At 34.8% G+C, this 17,357-nt stretch overlaps 2 protein-coding genes across 4 annotated transcripts; both read left to right on the top strand.

The window, feature by feature from the left end:
• The first annotated feature begins 3,272 nt into the window (after positions 1-3,272).
• DPBF2 (Basic-leucine zipper (bZIP) transcription factor family protein) lies at positions 3,273-6,627 on the top strand. Of its 3 annotated transcripts, none has more exons than XM_011002614.1 (5): positions 3,273-3,516; positions 4,575-5,532; positions 6,028-6,099; positions 6,241-6,270; positions 6,406-6,627. In XM_011002614.1, exons 2-5 carry the CDS (start codon positions 4,669-4,671, stop codon positions 6,493-6,495), a joined length of 1,056 nt encoding a protein of 351 aa, XP_011000916.1. In that variant the 5' UTR covers positions 3,273-3,516; positions 4,575-4,668; the 3' UTR covers positions 6,496-6,627. The 3 variants fall into 3 exon arrangements, with proteins under 3 accessions (XP_011000916.1, XP_011000915.1, XP_011000917.1); XM_011002613.1 differs by having other exon boundaries at positions 3,273-3,505; XM_011002615.1 differs by lacking the exons at positions 6,241-6,270; positions 6,406-6,627 and adding an exon at positions 5,887-5,930 and having other exon boundaries at positions 3,273-3,505; positions 6,028-6,100.
• Positions 6,628-7,902: 1,275 nt separating this feature from the next.
• LOC105108341 (uncharacterized) lies at positions 7,903-16,035 on the top strand. The gene is made up of 16 exons (XM_011002616.1): positions 7,903-8,004; positions 8,427-8,649; positions 9,103-9,343; positions 9,569-9,846; positions 10,144-10,311; positions 10,425-11,177; positions 11,295-11,389; positions 11,811-11,873; positions 11,963-12,051; positions 12,154-12,219; positions 12,477-13,097; positions 13,202-13,270; positions 13,423-13,493; positions 13,579-13,636; positions 14,685-14,952; positions 15,185-16,035. The coding sequence occupies exons 2-16, from the start codon at positions 8,429-8,431 to the stop codon at positions 15,793-15,795; spliced, it is 3,672 nt and encodes a 1,223-aa protein (XP_011000918.1). The 5' UTR covers positions 7,903-8,004; positions 8,427-8,428; the 3' UTR covers positions 15,796-16,035.
• Positions 16,036-17,357: the final 1,322 nt, after the last annotated feature.

A 17,357-nucleotide genomic window follows, 5' to 3' on the forward strand; every position in this document is an offset into this window, starting at 1 on the left:
TCGCGCGTAAAATATAGATGCCAGAATCTTCACCTTTGAACTAATCACTGGAAATTTGAAAGGCTTGGTGGAAGTTGGAGGGCTGAAAGAAAATTCTCACACAATTGAACAAGGTTTGCACATTTTTAATTGGAAGTCATTCAAGCAAGAACCGACAAGAAGAGCAATGAATCAAAGGAATCATAAGAGACAAGAAAGCATATGCTTTATTTTCAGAGTGCTGGTGTATATAAGTTGAACACTTGGGGCAAGCACATCACCATCACAACTTATATCTTAAAGTAAGAAGCAGAGAGAGCTACCCCACTCTTTGTACAGAATAAGAAGGTAAAGGACAGCAGCTACTTGGTTGCTGAAACCTTCGGACCTGCACTACTTCGATGCTGAAACAAAAAGAATCCTAGCTCTTGTTACCTCGAAGGAATATCCCCCTATTCTTTGACACTAAATGCTTCATGTCTAGAGTTGGAGATTCTGGTGGCTATTAAAATTCATCAATCGAGATGAGGACAAATTCTGGTATGTAGTTCTTGTTCAAAAGAAGATTTTCATTCCATGGATAAAAAATGATCACGAGTCAGCAGAAAAATATTTCCCCACAGCCACAGAAGAGATTTGTCATTGAGAGGTAAGGATAAAATACCAGACACAAAGCAAAAATGCTTACTGAAAAACAAATGTACAGGTTGCTCAACAGAATAGCTATTTGTACAAGCTACAGTTTCTTGATTTAGCAAGACAACTCGCTCCATCATATGTTCTTATAGATTCATCACTCTCTTTCTCCAAACCATGAGCATAAATGGAAAACATATTTAACCCCATAAAAAAGACGTTCTTGCACAGCATATATACAATGCTGAACCCTCGAACCAAGTTAAAAATCTTGGTTTTGTCGGTACCTGATAGCACTGGGAGCTGTCCTGGAAGGAGTTCAAAGACAAAGGATGCTGGTGAAGAATTTTTTGCGAACAGAGCTAATAGCAAGCTCTTCCAAGAAGGTTGCAAATCCACTGATCTTACATACATATCCAAGCTTGACAAGGATGAAAGACCTATCAAATGTGGTATGCTATAACTGGGTAACAACCTTGGTACCGGGGCTACCATTGAAGCAAGGATTGTCTTGCAACCCAAGAACTTGCCTGGCATTTGTCGAAAACGTTGCAGAGCGAAGACAGCCATTACAGTGATTTAATCAGAACCGTGCTTGTCAAACGGGCCTGGCCCAAAAGGTTAAAACTAACTTGCAGTTAGCACTATTTTGAATCAGTTTTAAGGTTAACCGAATGACTCGACTAAACTCGAATGAGAATTAACGGGTGAATTTCAATTATTTTTAAAAATGTTGTTTATTTATTGAAAACAAGAGAGTAAAAAAGTTAAGAATACAAACCAATAGGATCAGAACTAGAAGAAACAACATGAGCATAAAATTGTGAGAAGTCAAAACAATATTAAGAGAAACGAAGAGGGTATAACTTAGTCCTCGTACTTAAACAATTCCTTGACTGGTATTGATTATTCTTAATTTAATATTTTTTTGTTTTAAAAATATATATCTTGTTGTTTTTTCAATGTTTTACTTAATTCTTTTTAATTCGCTCTGTTTTTTCAAGAAAAAAATAAATAAATTTAAAAAGAATAAGAGGGTAAGTTGTGAAAAAAAGAGAGTAGTGTTTAAATATGTAGTTTCTAAAACTATATATATAGGAATTAATCAACTAGATTTATTAAATTAAATAGACTAGTGCAAATTTAGGGCACACAAGTGTGCGGAAACAAGCCCAGGATGACATAATAAAAGAGTCGACATGACATTAATCATACTGAAGACAAGAAAGTATTGCTGATAGTACATGAAAACAGTTTTTATTTTTTATTTTTTTTTATTTTTTTTAATGAAAGGCAATAAAAGTATACATGTACGTCCGAAATGAAAATAAACAAACAAATAAGAATAGCATTTACTCTAAGTTGACATTGAAAAAGAATAATTTAAGAAATTAAGAAATATAAAAATTAAAGAAATACAATGACAATTAGTTCTTCGTGATTTTAGGGTGTTGCGAGGCTAATTATTACTACTTGCCCTACCGAGGAAATAGATGCAATAATAAGAGAAAAATAAAATTAATATATTTTAGTAATTTTAAGAAATACATCTCAAAAGTATATTTTATATAAACTATTTTAATATCTATTTATAAAAAAAATACTTTTAAAAATATTACACACAACAATAATAAACAGAAATGTTTTCTAACATAAAATTGAGGTACACGGTAAAAATAAAACATCTATTATTGTTGGATGAAACCGAGAAAGGAAGAACAATCTTGAATTGATGTTTTCGAGATCCGTGATTTCTTTCCAGATCTGGAAATCTAAAAAGTTTGTTTGAAATCAGTAAAAATACATTAATCACTTTAATGAAAAAAATAAAAAAATCATACATCAATGAATAGCGTCACGCATTGACCAAAACAAGCCACATGAGATTGACTTGACTGCTTGAAAAGTTAAATTACCTCGTTAACTTTCTAGTAATGATAATAAGATTGATTTAAATTGATTTTTATTTAAAAATATATAAAAATTATTATTATTTTTTAAAAATTATTTTTAATTTTATTATATTAAAACAATAAAAAAATATAAAACAATAAATTCAAACAAAAAAATTTAAAAATAAAATCATGAAACGAAGAGCCCCTTATTATTTCGTCCTAAAAAATAGATCTAGAAATATATAATTATTTCAATAAATTCAAGTAATAATATTGAAAATAAATAAAAATCATGAAGGTGTTGATAATGTTATAAATTTTGCTAAATATATTTCAATATGATCCAAAATACTGTTTTCAAGTATGAATTTTTGAAAAATTACTAAAAATATAGTCTGATTTAATAGTTTGAGGTTTAAGATATGTAAAAAAAATAAAAGAAATTATAAATATAATTTTTAAATTTAGATTGATTTAATAAATCAATTATTTAAAGTTTTAATTTGGGTGATGATAAAAATTATTTTTTTTAAAAAATAAAATGATAGAATTGTAGATAAAAATATGGAGATTCTTGAGAGTCAAAACCATACCCGAATCTACCTTTCGAGAGAAAAGCCAAAGCCATGCATGGATGGTAAGGTGGGAAAAGGGAGTTTGTTTTATTTGGCAGAAAAAGAAAAAAAGAGGCAAGTGGCACAGACGTGTCAAAGAAACCCGAGCAGCATGGAGGGGGCCACTTCTGCCATGTATTAAGGGTGGCCTTGTACTGAGGTGTTGGCCATGGCAGTTACACCAAAACTAAACCCCCCACCACTCCTCCCTCCCCTCCCCTCTCCAGTCTCTACCTACAGATCCACTGGTTTAAGCAACTCATTCTTTCCCTCTTCATAGCCATAGATTCCCATTTCTCCCTTAGCAAAGACAGCAAGTACAAAATGACGAGGAGAACTCTCCGGCTCTGGTTCTTTTAGTGCTCTCTCTCAATCTTCCTGGTCAGTTTCAGGTGATCTTTTAGTTTGGAAGTGGCATCAATTTCTTCTCCTCTCGCCAGACATGTTATTCTGTGTGTGTATTTGGTCATATCTTGAGTGTGATTTTTTATTAATTACATGGTAGATTAATTGCTGCATGCAAATGTGCTAGAGCCTAGCTAGAGGCCTGGCTCCGTTTGTCTTCGCGGTGGAGGTGCTGTTACTCCGACCGTAACCTCAAGAGTTTATATCTTAAATTACGGTCAAGATTTTATAGCTTTTTTAAAACTGTCTTACTCGTAATTATCAAGTTTTGATTAAGGTTATCATTTTGTTTAATCATCTACTCTGTCCAATCATCTTTATTCTTAATCGGGTTTTAAAGACTGTTAAATTAGTGGGCATGCATAAGGATTCGACCCTTGCATGCATCTTGTTCATGACACTGGCAGCAAAGTACTGTATTATTCACTTATTTAATAAACATCACTAGAAACTCTCCTTCCCTATTCCCTGTTAAATTTAAATAAGAACACTTTCCTTTGAAAATAAAAAAAAAGAATTTTTATTTATTTATTTTAGAATTATCAAATTCTGTTATTAGCATAGTTGTAAAATCCATGACTGGTAACTTGACCCGGATGCCCGATAAAATCCGGATCCTACTCAAGTGTGAATTTTAGCATGCAAAAGATGGGATAAGAGAAGAGAGTCGCAGAGAGATTCCAATCGACATAATTTATACGCATGTGCATTTTATAAGTTAGCTCATCTCCTTTTATTTTTTAAACAGAAGTTCTCCGTCAAATTACTTTTTTTTTTTTATTTTAAAAAATAAAAATGAATTGGTTGTCGTCTTGTTCTATAACCCTTTTATATATACATACACGAACTTCAGGTATGCAGTTGTTACTATTTAGTGTTTGATTAATTTATAATTAATTAGATCTTCTCACCATAATACTTTGTTTAAGAAAGTAGATTGTCCCTTCAATTTATTTTTGAAGGTGAAAGTGATGGTACTGCGCTGTAATCCCTGTATAAGAATTTTACCTGCTAAATATTAATTTGAACAGATTTTCTTGTTCAGGGACTCGAACCGCTGCAACGTTTACAGGCTCAGAATTCCAAGTTCAGCAATCATCTCCATTGGTCAAGACTTCCTCTAGACAACCTGCTGTTCGATGCAAGGAATGGTATCTGAAAGTATTGCCTATGGCAATGCCATACAAGAATCTCCAGTGCTACAACCACAAGATCACCAAGATCAGACAATGAAGGACACCCCCTTTTCTCCATTAGATGGACAAAGTTCTCTCTTGTCACTTACCCTCAATGAAATCCAGCTCAAGAGAGGGAAGAGCTTTGGCTCTATGAACATGGATGAATTTTTTGTTAACCTGTGGAATTCCGATGATAATCAAGTTCCATCACAACCCAACCAAAATGTTAGGCCTGATAATGATCATGGTGGTGTAACGAAGCAATGTCCGAATTTAGGACGACAAGGCTCTTTCTCTATCCCTGCTCCCCTTTGCAAGAAAACTGTCGATGAGGTATTGTTTGAGATACAAAATGAAGAACCACAGCAACATAATCCCAACAGCATTGGTGCTGATCATGAACCTCCTCAACGCCAACAAACACTGGGTGAGATAACATTAGAAGATTTCCTAATAAAAGCCGGTGTGGTTCAAGAGGCTCCTGCAGGGTCCTCGCAACAAAAGAAGGTGACACCAATTCAGGACAGAAACAACGCATGTTTGGACATGAACTTTGGAATGGGGCATATGATGGGGTTAGGATACCAAAATTTATCTGCTGGCAATGGTTTCGCAGCTTACCAAATGTTCCCACAAGGCAAATTAGGGTATAATGTGGGAGAGGTTGTACCTAAGAATGAGAAGTGTCAAAGCATAATGGAATTAGGAGCACAATCGAGCAAGAAGAGAATGAACGATGGTCCGCCGGAGGTGGTCGTGGAGCGGAGGCAACGCCGGATGATAAAGAATAGAGAGTCAGCAGCACGATCACGTGCTAGGAAGCAGGTTTTTGTCTTCTCGTAATTCTCTACCTTAATTCACACACATAAAAAAGCATACGTGATTTGGAAACCCACGACATATATAGAAGAATCTGATTCAGGTTGATTTTAAGTTGAGCTAAGAAACACATTGGCCCAGTGAAACCTCCCAGATAAATATCAAAGATTTTTTTTTTTTAAAAAAACGAAATAATAACATGTTAGATCACTCATAACGGTGGTTCTTCTCTTAGAATTAACGGTTCATTTTACATGTTTAATTTTTTAAAAAAATTTATATAGTACTTCAAATGTTATTAATCTCAAGGAATTCTTTACTTCTTTGTTCTTGATTTTTGAGTTAAATGATGCACTGCAGGGACTTGAACTTGAGTCTACACCTCATGTTCTGCAGACATGAAGGCCAGTAGTGTTTCAAGAAATCATTTTTTCCATGATAGACACACCAGAACTGTAGTTAATATTCTGATCAAAATCTCTTACATGTATTATTCTGCAGGCATATACAGTGGAGTTGGAACTTGAGTTGAATCAACTCAAAGAAGAGAATGCTAAGCTTAAGCAAATTGTGGTACTTAATTAAAACTAGAGATAGTCTTTCATTAATTATAACATACATTTAATATCTCCCCTGATCAGTATTATCATCACCCTAATAAAAGCTAGCCCTTTTGATTTCTTTTAACTTTTTATCAAATATAATTTGAAACAGGAGGAAATAGAGGAGAAGCGAAAGCAAGAGGTACAGCACTCATTATTTACGATTTTTGTCTGACTTCTTTAAACCCTACTCTTCTGCTACCTTGGCAAACACACACACAAAAGAAGAAAAGGAAAAAAACAATTTTCTTTTATGGCTAATTCCCCACGATTACAGGTTATGAGAAGGAAATCATCAAAGATGACGACACAAAAGAAAGATGATAAGTTGAGGGGCATAAGGAGGACAGTGAGCCTGGCTTGGTGAGGCAACGAAGACGATGTTAAGGTGGCCAATCGTATGTGTATAGTGATAGTTATATGTGTTGAAACCATATATTTAGTGTCATTGCTGTCCTAGCTCTTCTCACTATGTTCATAAATTAATAAGCTGGGGTGCCATAAGGAATTCGCTTCTTCTTCTTCTTCTTCTTCTTTTTTAATATGAATAACAATTAATTAGTATGAATTGCGTAGGCAATCTTTGCTTTCTTATATAAAAGCAAAACAATACCTTACTAATATTATTAATCTCAAGTGCTCATGCCTTCAATGTTTTGGAAAAGAAATTGTTATTTAACTCAAGAGGTAGGAATCAAGCTAAGACTCTGAATTCATCATTTTTCAGCACATCAACATCGCCAGCCAGTATCTAGGATCCTGTTTTTGGGAAGAAGTTGAAAGGGCAAAATCAATTCGTCGCCTGATCAAAGATTCGAACTCTCGCGGGAAAAGAGGAACTCACTGAGTCATCTTGAATCTTTGATGGAAGATTAGGGAGTAGTCATTGTTGTGTTTATGAAGGATAACATTGGGCTTGAACGACCAAAAAAAAACAAACAAAAAACTAGTTGCAGAAGATGATTAATTACTATTTTTATTACCCTCTATGAACCGTGGAACTACCAACATGATATGTGTTACATTTCAACAACAACAATAGATGTAAAAAAATAAAAAAAAAAAAACTTTGATGCTCAACCAATAGCGCAAGTTTATAAAAATTTAAAACTTTTTATTTAAAAAGTATAATAAAAACTAATAAAAAATAATATTTTAAAATCTCATTTAACCACTTAAACTTTGAAATTGCTAATTTAATTTTATAAACTAATATAAACTATAAAATTTTAATTTCTGTCAATATATTAAATATACAGGTGAAATCAAATTATAAATTGAAATTTTGCTTATGTTCAAAATATTTTGTAAATTTCAACTTAACGTCAAGTTTTACAAATTCATAAATATGATGCTTTTTTTCCTCTCATGAGTAAAGCACATATTTTTATTCATATTATTCTCATATTTTTATTACATTTTTTATTGATTTTTTTTTTTAAATTTTTGATAGGTTATATTTATATTTGAGTAGAAGAGCACTACAACTTTAATGTCCAGTAATTTCTTCTTAAATCATAGTCCATTGGTTAAACAAATATTTCTAATTTTCCTTTTTAATAAAAAAGAGTGTTTGATACAATTCTAAAAATTTTTCATCTCACTAGGGATTCAATTATTACTAATTTAAAAATAGAGGACCCAATCGGACTAAATATAAAATAAGCGTATCGATTCGATAAAAATACCAATACTCGAGGGATCATATTAATAATTAATTATTTTTATCATCCTCCTCTCCCACTCCCGCGAGCCTTTTACATTTCTTTTTCTCTCTAAAATAATCACATGATTTTTCTCTCTCCAAAATAATAGTTAATAATAATAATAATAATATATTTCTTTTTTATCGAAGCTTGACTTCAGCGATTCTGAGGTAATCTAAGCTTTTCTCTTTTAATTTCTCATAATTCCAACTGTATTTAGTAGCTAGGGTGGTTTACTTAATCTTTCATGAAATTCTCTAATTTTTTAATCATTTCATGTCATTCAATCAATAATTGTTGTATTTACTTAGTATTAGTAGCTGATCACTTAGGATTAATATGGGAATCTCGATTTTTTTGGGTTGTTTTTTCTGTTTAAAATTGATGGTTTTTAAGGGTAAATTTGACAAAAATGAGAGTTTTAGTTTATGGAAGTTTTGATATTTTCTGTTTGGTCCCTGAGAAAATATCGAGGAGAGAAAATAAATTGAGGGATGTTCTGTGTTATTAAATTACTTGTTTCGAGCAGCTTAAGACGAAATTTTAAGTTGAGATAATAATTTAAATAGAGGAAGTTCTGCCATGTCACCAGAAATGCCACCATTTCCACAATGTGTGCCTTTGGAGCCGATTACGTTAGGCAATCAGAAATATACTCGGTCCGGAGAGGCGAGGAGGGTTTTGGGAGTTCCGCCCAGTAGTGCGTCAGATGATCATTCTTTTGGAGTTGCACATCCCAAGCCAATGCCTCCAGTAGCAACGGAGGAGCTAAAGCATTTTAAACAAAGTGTGCATGATACTTCTAGAAAGGCCAGGTATGTTCTTCATCAGATTTTAACTTCCTGCTGCATGTTATGGTTATTTGGGATTTTACTCGTACAAGTCATTATGTGATTGTTTTTGCAATTGAAGTGTAATGGCTGTGCATCGCTATTGACATGGGATAATGTTGTTACGGAAAAATTAGTTGCTTGTATTTCATGTTATAAACAAGATGATGAAATATCTTCGTACTCCTTAATAAGTTTTCTGTCCCCTGATATTTTATTTGCTTGTATATTTTGGAAAACTTTTGTTAACCCCTGCATGTTGTTGCAATTCAAAATTCTTCCTTTGATGCTGTTTCTGTCTTTATGCATGTATAGTATCCTTGTTTTGCTTTAGATTTTCGTGTTGAAGATGTAGTTCAATTTAATGATTTATTTACATGTTTCTGGAGAGCTCAAAGCTCTTGAGTAGTTATTAAAGATGTCATGTATTTATAACAGGGACAGAGCAAAACGGTTGCGTGAATCCTTATCTAAATTGGAAAGGTATAGAGAAGCCTTAAGCTCAAACAAACGACAAAGGAGTGAGCTTTCATTGAATGAGAAGTCAAATTTAGCGAATGCAGCAAAGGCAGGGGGTCAGATTCATAGGAATCCTCATGATATGACTCAAAGATTGAAGGACAGGACCAAGAGTATTGGGCTGAATAAGCGTGTTCGTACTTCAGTGGCAGATGTGCGGGTTTGTACTTAGACATTGATCTTGATATCTTTTCTTCTTTTTTACATCTTCATAATGTTTGAGACATGATTGATTTCTGAACCAGAGATTTGATTGTAGATTAGGCAGTTTAGTTTATAAGATGCTTTGTTGAATCTGCCTCCCGCTTCGATCATAGGGATTATCTATGTTCTCTCTGTGGCTTACACAAGCTTTTAACTCTGTTTATATTACTTGTGCTACCAGGCAGATGGTAGATCCGCAATGCCCTCAAGGCAACAGATGGTAATGGATAAGGGTGGAGATATGCTCCAGGATGTTGGTGCTGCTGCTGTTCGGTTTGAAGAAAAGATCCGCAGATTGCCTGCTGCAGCTGAAAGATGGGATACAAAAAATAAAAAAAAGCGTTCTGTTGGACTAATGAGTAATAGAGTTATAAATGGTGATCAAGAACAAAAACGAACTATGCCTTCCAAGATGAGCGCTGACTCTAAGTTGCGATCATGTGATGCTCAGAGTTTCAGGTAATTATGTTTGTTTATTGACGTTATTGCTGGTTTTTTGGTTATGTTGTGATTATTGTTTAATATCAGGAATCTGCTACTGTGTTCTTTTGAGTGCAACTGTGGAGACATCATGTTTAGAAAGCTTGTATCTTTATTGTTTTTTTGGGTTTTCCTTTCCAAAGCAGCAATCTATAATTGACATGCTAGTGCATTGCTTCTCTGATTGAATTGTGTTCATACCTTTTCCCACATTCATGATAAAGGAAGAAATTCAAAGAGATTTTGTTATATAAATGGTTTTCTAATATATTACAGATCAAAGTCATCTGCTGGAATCAGTGGAATGAACAAATTGGATGGTTCTTTCGAACCTAGTAGTACAGATACCGGCTCAGTCCTTAAGAATGAAATGGAAAGTGGTCCTCTTCCAAGAGACTGTAAAGCTCTTTCAGAGCATAAGGCTGTGACAAAAGGAACAAATAAGTAGGTATTTTCATCTTTAATATCACTCTGTAGTAAAGGTGCATCATACATTACATCAGGTTGTTTGTTATTACGTGTGAGGCTATTAATTTTTATATGGTGCTGTTTATCAGGTCAAATACTCATGAGGATAATTTAGCAAGCACTCCTATAACAGTGATAAAAGCAAAGGTTTCTCGAGCACCACGTACTGGGTCCATCATGCTACTGGATTCATCACTTAAAGTTCACCCATCACCCACATCCCTTCAAGCTTTGGAACAGCCTACAAGTTCAAATAAAGTCCCAGTGCCTGGAGTGGTAAATAACCACAGGGTTCAAATGTCGGCAGGCTCATCTTCACATGCTATGGCTAAGTGGGTTGGTCAGAGACCACACAAAAACTCACGTTCACGGAGGGCAAATGTAATTTCTCCTGGTTCAAACCATATTGAAGCTCAGATGTCATCTCAAGGTTTTCCCACTTCTGATTTTAGTGTCAGAAGTTCTTCCATTGGAATCAATGGATCTCTGATTGCCAGCAATCTAGATACTAACACTCCAAAGTTCAAGAGGGAACTTGAGAGTGCTCAATCTCCCTTTGGGTTATCTCAAAGTGAAGAATCAGGTAAACCAAAGGACAAAGGAGCAGATAGTAGTGAGGTTTCTCTTTCTGCAACTCAAAAAGTTGGAACTTCTGTATTGCCTACTAAGAAGAATAAATCATCAACTAATGAAAATGGGGATGGCATACATAGACAAGGAAGGAGTGGACGAGTTTCATCCTTAACAAGGCCAGCTAGTCATCCAGTGAGGGAGAAGGTAGAGAATCTTCCAGCTGCAAAGCCACTTCAGAGTACAAAGGGTGCTTCTGATAAAAATAAAAGGTGTCTTCCCTAACTGCCTCTACTCCAAAGCAACCTATTGGTTGGTCAAATTATTTTGTGAACTTGTTTTCGATACTGTTCTGAATTTTGAAGCTTTTATATATTTCTCTGAATCAGTAAAACTGGCCGTCCACCTTCCAAAAAGCTGAAAGAGCAGAAGGCTTTAATGCATGTTGGACTGGTGCCCGACAGTGGTTCCTTAGATTTTACAGGTACTATTCATTGTTACCTGTACAATAAATTTGGAGTTTTCTTTTTTAGATTTGTGATGTGTGTACAAAGACTCTGTTCTTCATGATGAGTATTGCATATCTTAAAACTATGCTGCAAGGATGACATTTATGTAAGTGTTTTTTTTTCCACTGGACAAAACTCTCTTCTTGGCATGACCAAGAACTCAGCACGAATATAAATCACATGGACATCAACATCTTCCGGTGAATTTGTGCCTTTTTTGTGAAGTTGCTGGTTTTATTATTTATATTGACAAATTTTATGTATTTATTTTTGTTTGGCTATGCATATGCAAGGAATTTAAAACAGTAAAAATTTACTCTAGAGCTTGTAAAAATTCCATTTGATGCATGTCTTGGCTGCAATTTATTTTAACACGCATTGGTATATTATTCTTAGGTGAATCTGATGATGATTGCGAAGAACTATTTTCAGCTGCTAATTCAGCTTGGAAAGCTGGTGGTATGCATTTTTACCTTTTTCTTAAGCTTATCCTGAAAAGCCAGCTCTGTTTATTGCATAAACTGTCTTTAAAATGCTTGTTTCTGTAGACCTTGCCTGTTCCGGTCCTTTTTGGAAGAAGATGGACTCTATTTTTGCTTCTGTCGGCTTAGAGGATCTTTCCTACTTGAAGCAACAGGTAATAAGTGGGATGCTTTGATAGATTTGGGATGTTGTGAACTTTCATGGATCAGAGACTAACAATTTCTCTTTGCGTTGCTATTCTTTGTGGCTTGTTCAGCTAACTTCTGCGCAAGGGCTTGATGAGTGTTTCTCTCAAATGCTTGGCACCACATATAATGTTTTGGTACTGTTTGAATTATATTCTTTAATTATTTAATCAGTCTCTCTCATGCATTCCTATAATTTGCGGTGTGGTTTGCCTCCAATTTGTTAAGTTTTGTTATGGACTTTCGACTGTCAGAAATCAGTTTTATTTTCATCTTAAATAAATTCAGATGAGACCCAAGAAAGAAAAAGAAAAGAAAAGAAAAGAAAGAAAAGAAAGAAAAGAAAAGAAAAATGCAAGAATGAAGTTTGATAAAAAGGATCTGTTTCTTTCAGGGCGCTGTTGTGCATAAAAAAGTACGTTCTGGCAGAAGTCAAGCGGGGGACCCTAATCAAGAATCAGGCAAGACAACTTTATGTGGAAGAGTTGATATGGGAAGCTTGGACAAGGGTGCTCTGTTATACCAAAGAGTTCTTTCTGCTTTAATTGAAGAAGATGAAAGTGAAGAATTTTACCTACAAAGTGAATCAAAGAATATGTCTCTTAACTATGCCAGTGATGACTCTCATTGTGGTTCATGTAACCTGATTGATATTGAACCTAGAGATAGAGACAGAATGGAATCTGAAGTTGAGTCAAAAGTGAATTTTCAGACACAGAAGAGTTGTTTCTTGGATAGACTTTCATGTGATAAGAGTGTCGCATCAAATGCAATTGGGAATCCAAGCATGTCCAGTTCGTTGCATAGCAATGAACAGTGGCCAGTAGATGATGGCTTTTCACATTCAGATACTGGGCATGCCAGTGAAATATGTTCTAATGATCCAGGTGCTCTGCAGATGAGGGAATTAAATATGCCAGGCTTCTCTTCCTCTGATGGCCAATATCAGCTGATGTGTCTGGATGAACGGCTTTTGCTTGAGCTACAAAGTATTGGTTTATGCCCAGAAACACTGGTAAACATTCTATTATATACATTGATGCTTTCTTTCTCAAGTGATAGCATATCATGTTCCTCAATTTTATTCATTTTTTATATGCTTCTTATGCCTTCATGCAGCCTGATCTAACAGAGAGAGAAGTGATTATTCAAAATATAATGGAGCTTAAAGAAGGGCTGCATCAGCAGGTTGTGTGCCTCCAAGTTTCTTTTTCTCTATCTAGTTGTTCTTAATGCAGAAAGTGTTCTTTGATTATTTTTTTTTACACTTCAAGTTGTTTCTTTGAAATTCACCTTTTTTTTGGCTTGTTATCTCTTGTAACACCTTTCATTACTGACAGATTGGAATAATGAAAAACAAGTTAGGGAAACTTGGTAAAGCTGTGCAGAAAGGAAGAGATATGGAAAAAAGGTAGGTTTCACAGTGGTTGTGAGGTCCTGCTGTCATGAAATCCATAGATATTGTTTGGATCTAAGTAACATGGTTTCATTTGCAGGAACGCTGAACATGTTGCAATGGACCAACTTATTCAGATGGCTTACAAAAAACAATTGGTATTTGTTTTATTCTTCCATTGAGCCATATTTCTTTTTGTCAACTTCTTAGCAATCAAGGAATACTATTATTATGTAAACCTATAGCCTGCAGAGGTATAATTTTGCTTCCCATCTTATCAGATAGCCTTTGATTGAAATAGAAAATAAACAGTTATGGACAAAAAACCTACACTTATGCACATGCATATATGGCTTGCATTTCTCAACAATTTCTTTTCAACCTTTGAATTTCTCAAATAGCTTGAGGATACAGCCATGTATCTCAGGTGTGTCAGTGTGATCTAGAAAACTAGGATGTTTGGGCATTCCTACTCACAACATGTATGCTTGTTTGCCGCTCTCCTAAAAGTACTTTTCTTGTAACATAGACAAATCATTAAAAGAACCTGTTGGAGGATAGCCATGTGCATGAGGTGTAATTTTAGTGTCTTGTAATGAAACCCTGTGCCTTTTCTATATACTTCTTGTGATGTTAAGATGTTTTTAATTTTTTAACAAGTCTCATATATATATATATATATTAAAAGATAGCTAATTTCTTTTGGGGAATAAGGAAAAATCGTTCCCAGTGTCTCTGCTTATATTTTGTGTCTTCATGCTAGTTGCTGAAAGACGTTTCTATGTTGTTCAACCTACATATGGTTTAGCAGTCTAATCCCTAAGAATTTGTGGGCGATCCTGAGGTAGCATAGCAATTGTATTTACCTGTCATACTTGCTAGGTTTATGCCATAATGTTTATGCATGTCAATATATGGAGAAAATCAAACTGCACCTGCATAAAACTGGAAAACTTGGACATCCAAGTTTTACTGTAGTTTTCCAATAAATCCAATGTGCAAGAGTAGAATTTGGAGATCAAAGGCTTAAAACATGTGTAACATTTGGGAGATCAAAGGTTTAAAACATATGTAACATTTGAGAGTTTAAACATGGTGTAATTTGGTCTCTTCCAGATTGGTCATACAAAATATTCCATGTAATTATGGGAATCAAGGCCCTTCATCAGTTCTATACCTTTGACAGTCTGTTATCGACTTATACAGGCTTGTTGTGGGAATAGTACCTCAAAAAGTACTGTCCGCAAGGTTTCAAGGCAAGTTGCATTGGCTTTTATCAAGCGCACTCTTGCTAGATGTCATAAATTTGAAGATACTGGCAGCAGTTGTTTCAGCGATCCTGCACTGCAGCAGGCCATCTTCTCTGCACCTATATGCAACAACAACACCAAATCTGTGGGTTGTGTGGGCTCAGGAATTACGAGGAACACATGCAATGAAGTCTCTAACATTCATGCTGAAGCCAGAGGATCAGGTATGTCAAGTTAAATCTTTTCATTTTCTTTAATAATGCTCATTAATCATCTCTTAGAATAGACTTCAGAATGGCTATATGCATTTCTCAAGATTCTCAGACATTCTTGGGAGGTGTCAGAACATCAATAGTATACTAAGACAATTTTGACTCTATTTTTTGCAATTTTTAAGTTGCTTTTATGTTCCAACAGCAGTATATGATCCTCTGTGTTTCCATATCTTGCCACTAGGTGCTGTTTCTAGCACTTTTGAGAGACACGATTCTCATAGTGATAACTTTGAAAGAAGTAAGAAGAGGGAAGTGCGTATAGATGATGTTATTGGCAGCCCTTCATCAAGGGTAACATCCACTCTTGACAGTACTGTTCTTGGTGGAGTAAACGGTAGGAGAAATGATAGAGATAGAGAACAAAGCAAGGATAATTCAAGAAGTAATTCGGTTTCTGGAGCCAGTCACTCATCATTGGACGGAGTCAAAGGTGAGCGCAAAACAAAGTCAAGGCCCAAGCAAAAGAGTACTCATTTATTGAACTCAGGAAACGGACCTCGTGGATCTTATCGTTCAGAAGCTAATGCTAGCAATAAAATAGAGCGAGCAGGATCAATGTCTCTTGGCAACATTCCTCAGGACACCCCTAAAGAAGTTGATGAACCCAGTGATTTTCCACACTCGCAACTAAATGACTTTGATACAATTGAACTAGGAGGATCTACTGACCTCGGTGGGCCTCAGGATCTTGGCTCTTGGTTGAATATTGGTGAGGATGGATTGCAAGGCCATGATTCCATAGGTCTTGAAATACCAATGGATGACCTTACGGAGTTGAACATGCTTATGTAGAGAGCTTTGGGCTTCATGCTGGTGAATTTGGAATACGGAGACCATTTTTGAGATCAAATCTAACCGGCCTGGTTGAGGCAAGCAAAAAACCGTTGTAATTATGATCGATTCTCCTGTATATGATCTGTGAGCAAGTATACTGATTGTACGAACCAAGGAACTTGCTTCAGTCCTAAGGGATTCATGTCTCCTTCAGAATTGCAATGTATAGATGTGGTTCTGCGTGGATTTTTTCTTTTCCCCCGTTTCTTACTTGCTCCCTTATTTTGAAATGCATCTGCATCCGATTCCTGTTCTTATTCATAGTTTCTGTTCTGATCACCAGAGGAACCTTTTTCTCCTACTACGCTTCCACCTTGTTAAACATGAATGAAGCATCAATGCACCTGATCACTATTTAACAGGAATTAGTGAATTACATCTAGACATTGAGCGCTAATTGGTAAGTAGAGGTAATGTACAAGAGGACTAACCCTTTTTTTCATCAGTACACCCAGTTCTCTTTAAAATTATCCATCCGCTCTACAGACTAATTTCGGTCATGAGAGCACTGTTTCAGAGAGGGAAAATAATACACCAAGATAATGATGATGTTGCAAAGTCCTCTTCTTTACAGAGAATATTTCTCACCCTCTGCCATGGTATCTTGAGTCCTTGCATCCATATAGGTTTTACTGATAACTACTACTTTCCAGACAAGTGTCTCTACAGCTACACATCAAAGCATTGCCAGGGTATTTAATCTTAACATTTTGTTGCTGTGCTGCATTTTAATTATTTGTTCTTTCAAAATCCAGTTTTTGTTATGTTTTCCTAGGAGTAATACATCTCTTTTGTGGATGGCCGGTGAAAAGAAAACCACTCTAAACCTTTCCGATGAAGAACTAACAATTTTGACCCCTCACTTGCTATGAAAGGACAACGATGAATGGTAAAGTTTCCTGATAAATAAATGGTTGACCACAAACTAGAAAATGAGCAAAACAACCACCAAATATATATAATGAAGAAAGATAATGTAAAACAATGGCAAGAATTGGATTTGGTTAACCATCATCGGCCCCTACCCATTTCTTTTAATGAATGATTGGGGGTGAGAGGAAGCAATCAAGCTAGTCAACGTCAAACAAGCTTTTATTTTAAAAAAGAAAAGAAGATGTGCTATTGTTTAGTGCTAGTTCTTAATTATAAATGTATTCATTCAATCTATCTTGGAAACAATTTCATTTATTTGTTCTAGCATTTGATTCTTGCACTCAAGATTCTGGTGCACGTTTACTTCAAGCCTAATATCGTATCATTCTTTAACTTGAAATCATAATTTGTAACTAATTAATCTTAGTTTAACATCCCAAATCACTTTAATGCATAGAGTTATAATAAACCCACTAAAGTATAATATTTTCTTGTTTGTTTTTGTATTTTAAAAATATTTTTTAAAAAAATTAATTTTTTTATTTTAAGTTAATATTTTTAAGGTATTTTAAGATTATTTTAATATACTGATATCAAAAATAATTTTTTAAAAATAAAAAATATTATTTTAATATTTTTTTTAAATA

This window comes from Populus euphratica, unplaced genomic scaffold (genome assembly GCF_000495115.2).
Source record: "Populus euphratica unplaced genomic scaffold, PopEup_1.0 scaffold190.1, whole genome shotgun sequence".
Classification (NCBI taxonomy): Eukaryota; Viridiplantae; Streptophyta; class Magnoliopsida; order Malpighiales; family Salicaceae; genus Populus; species Populus euphratica.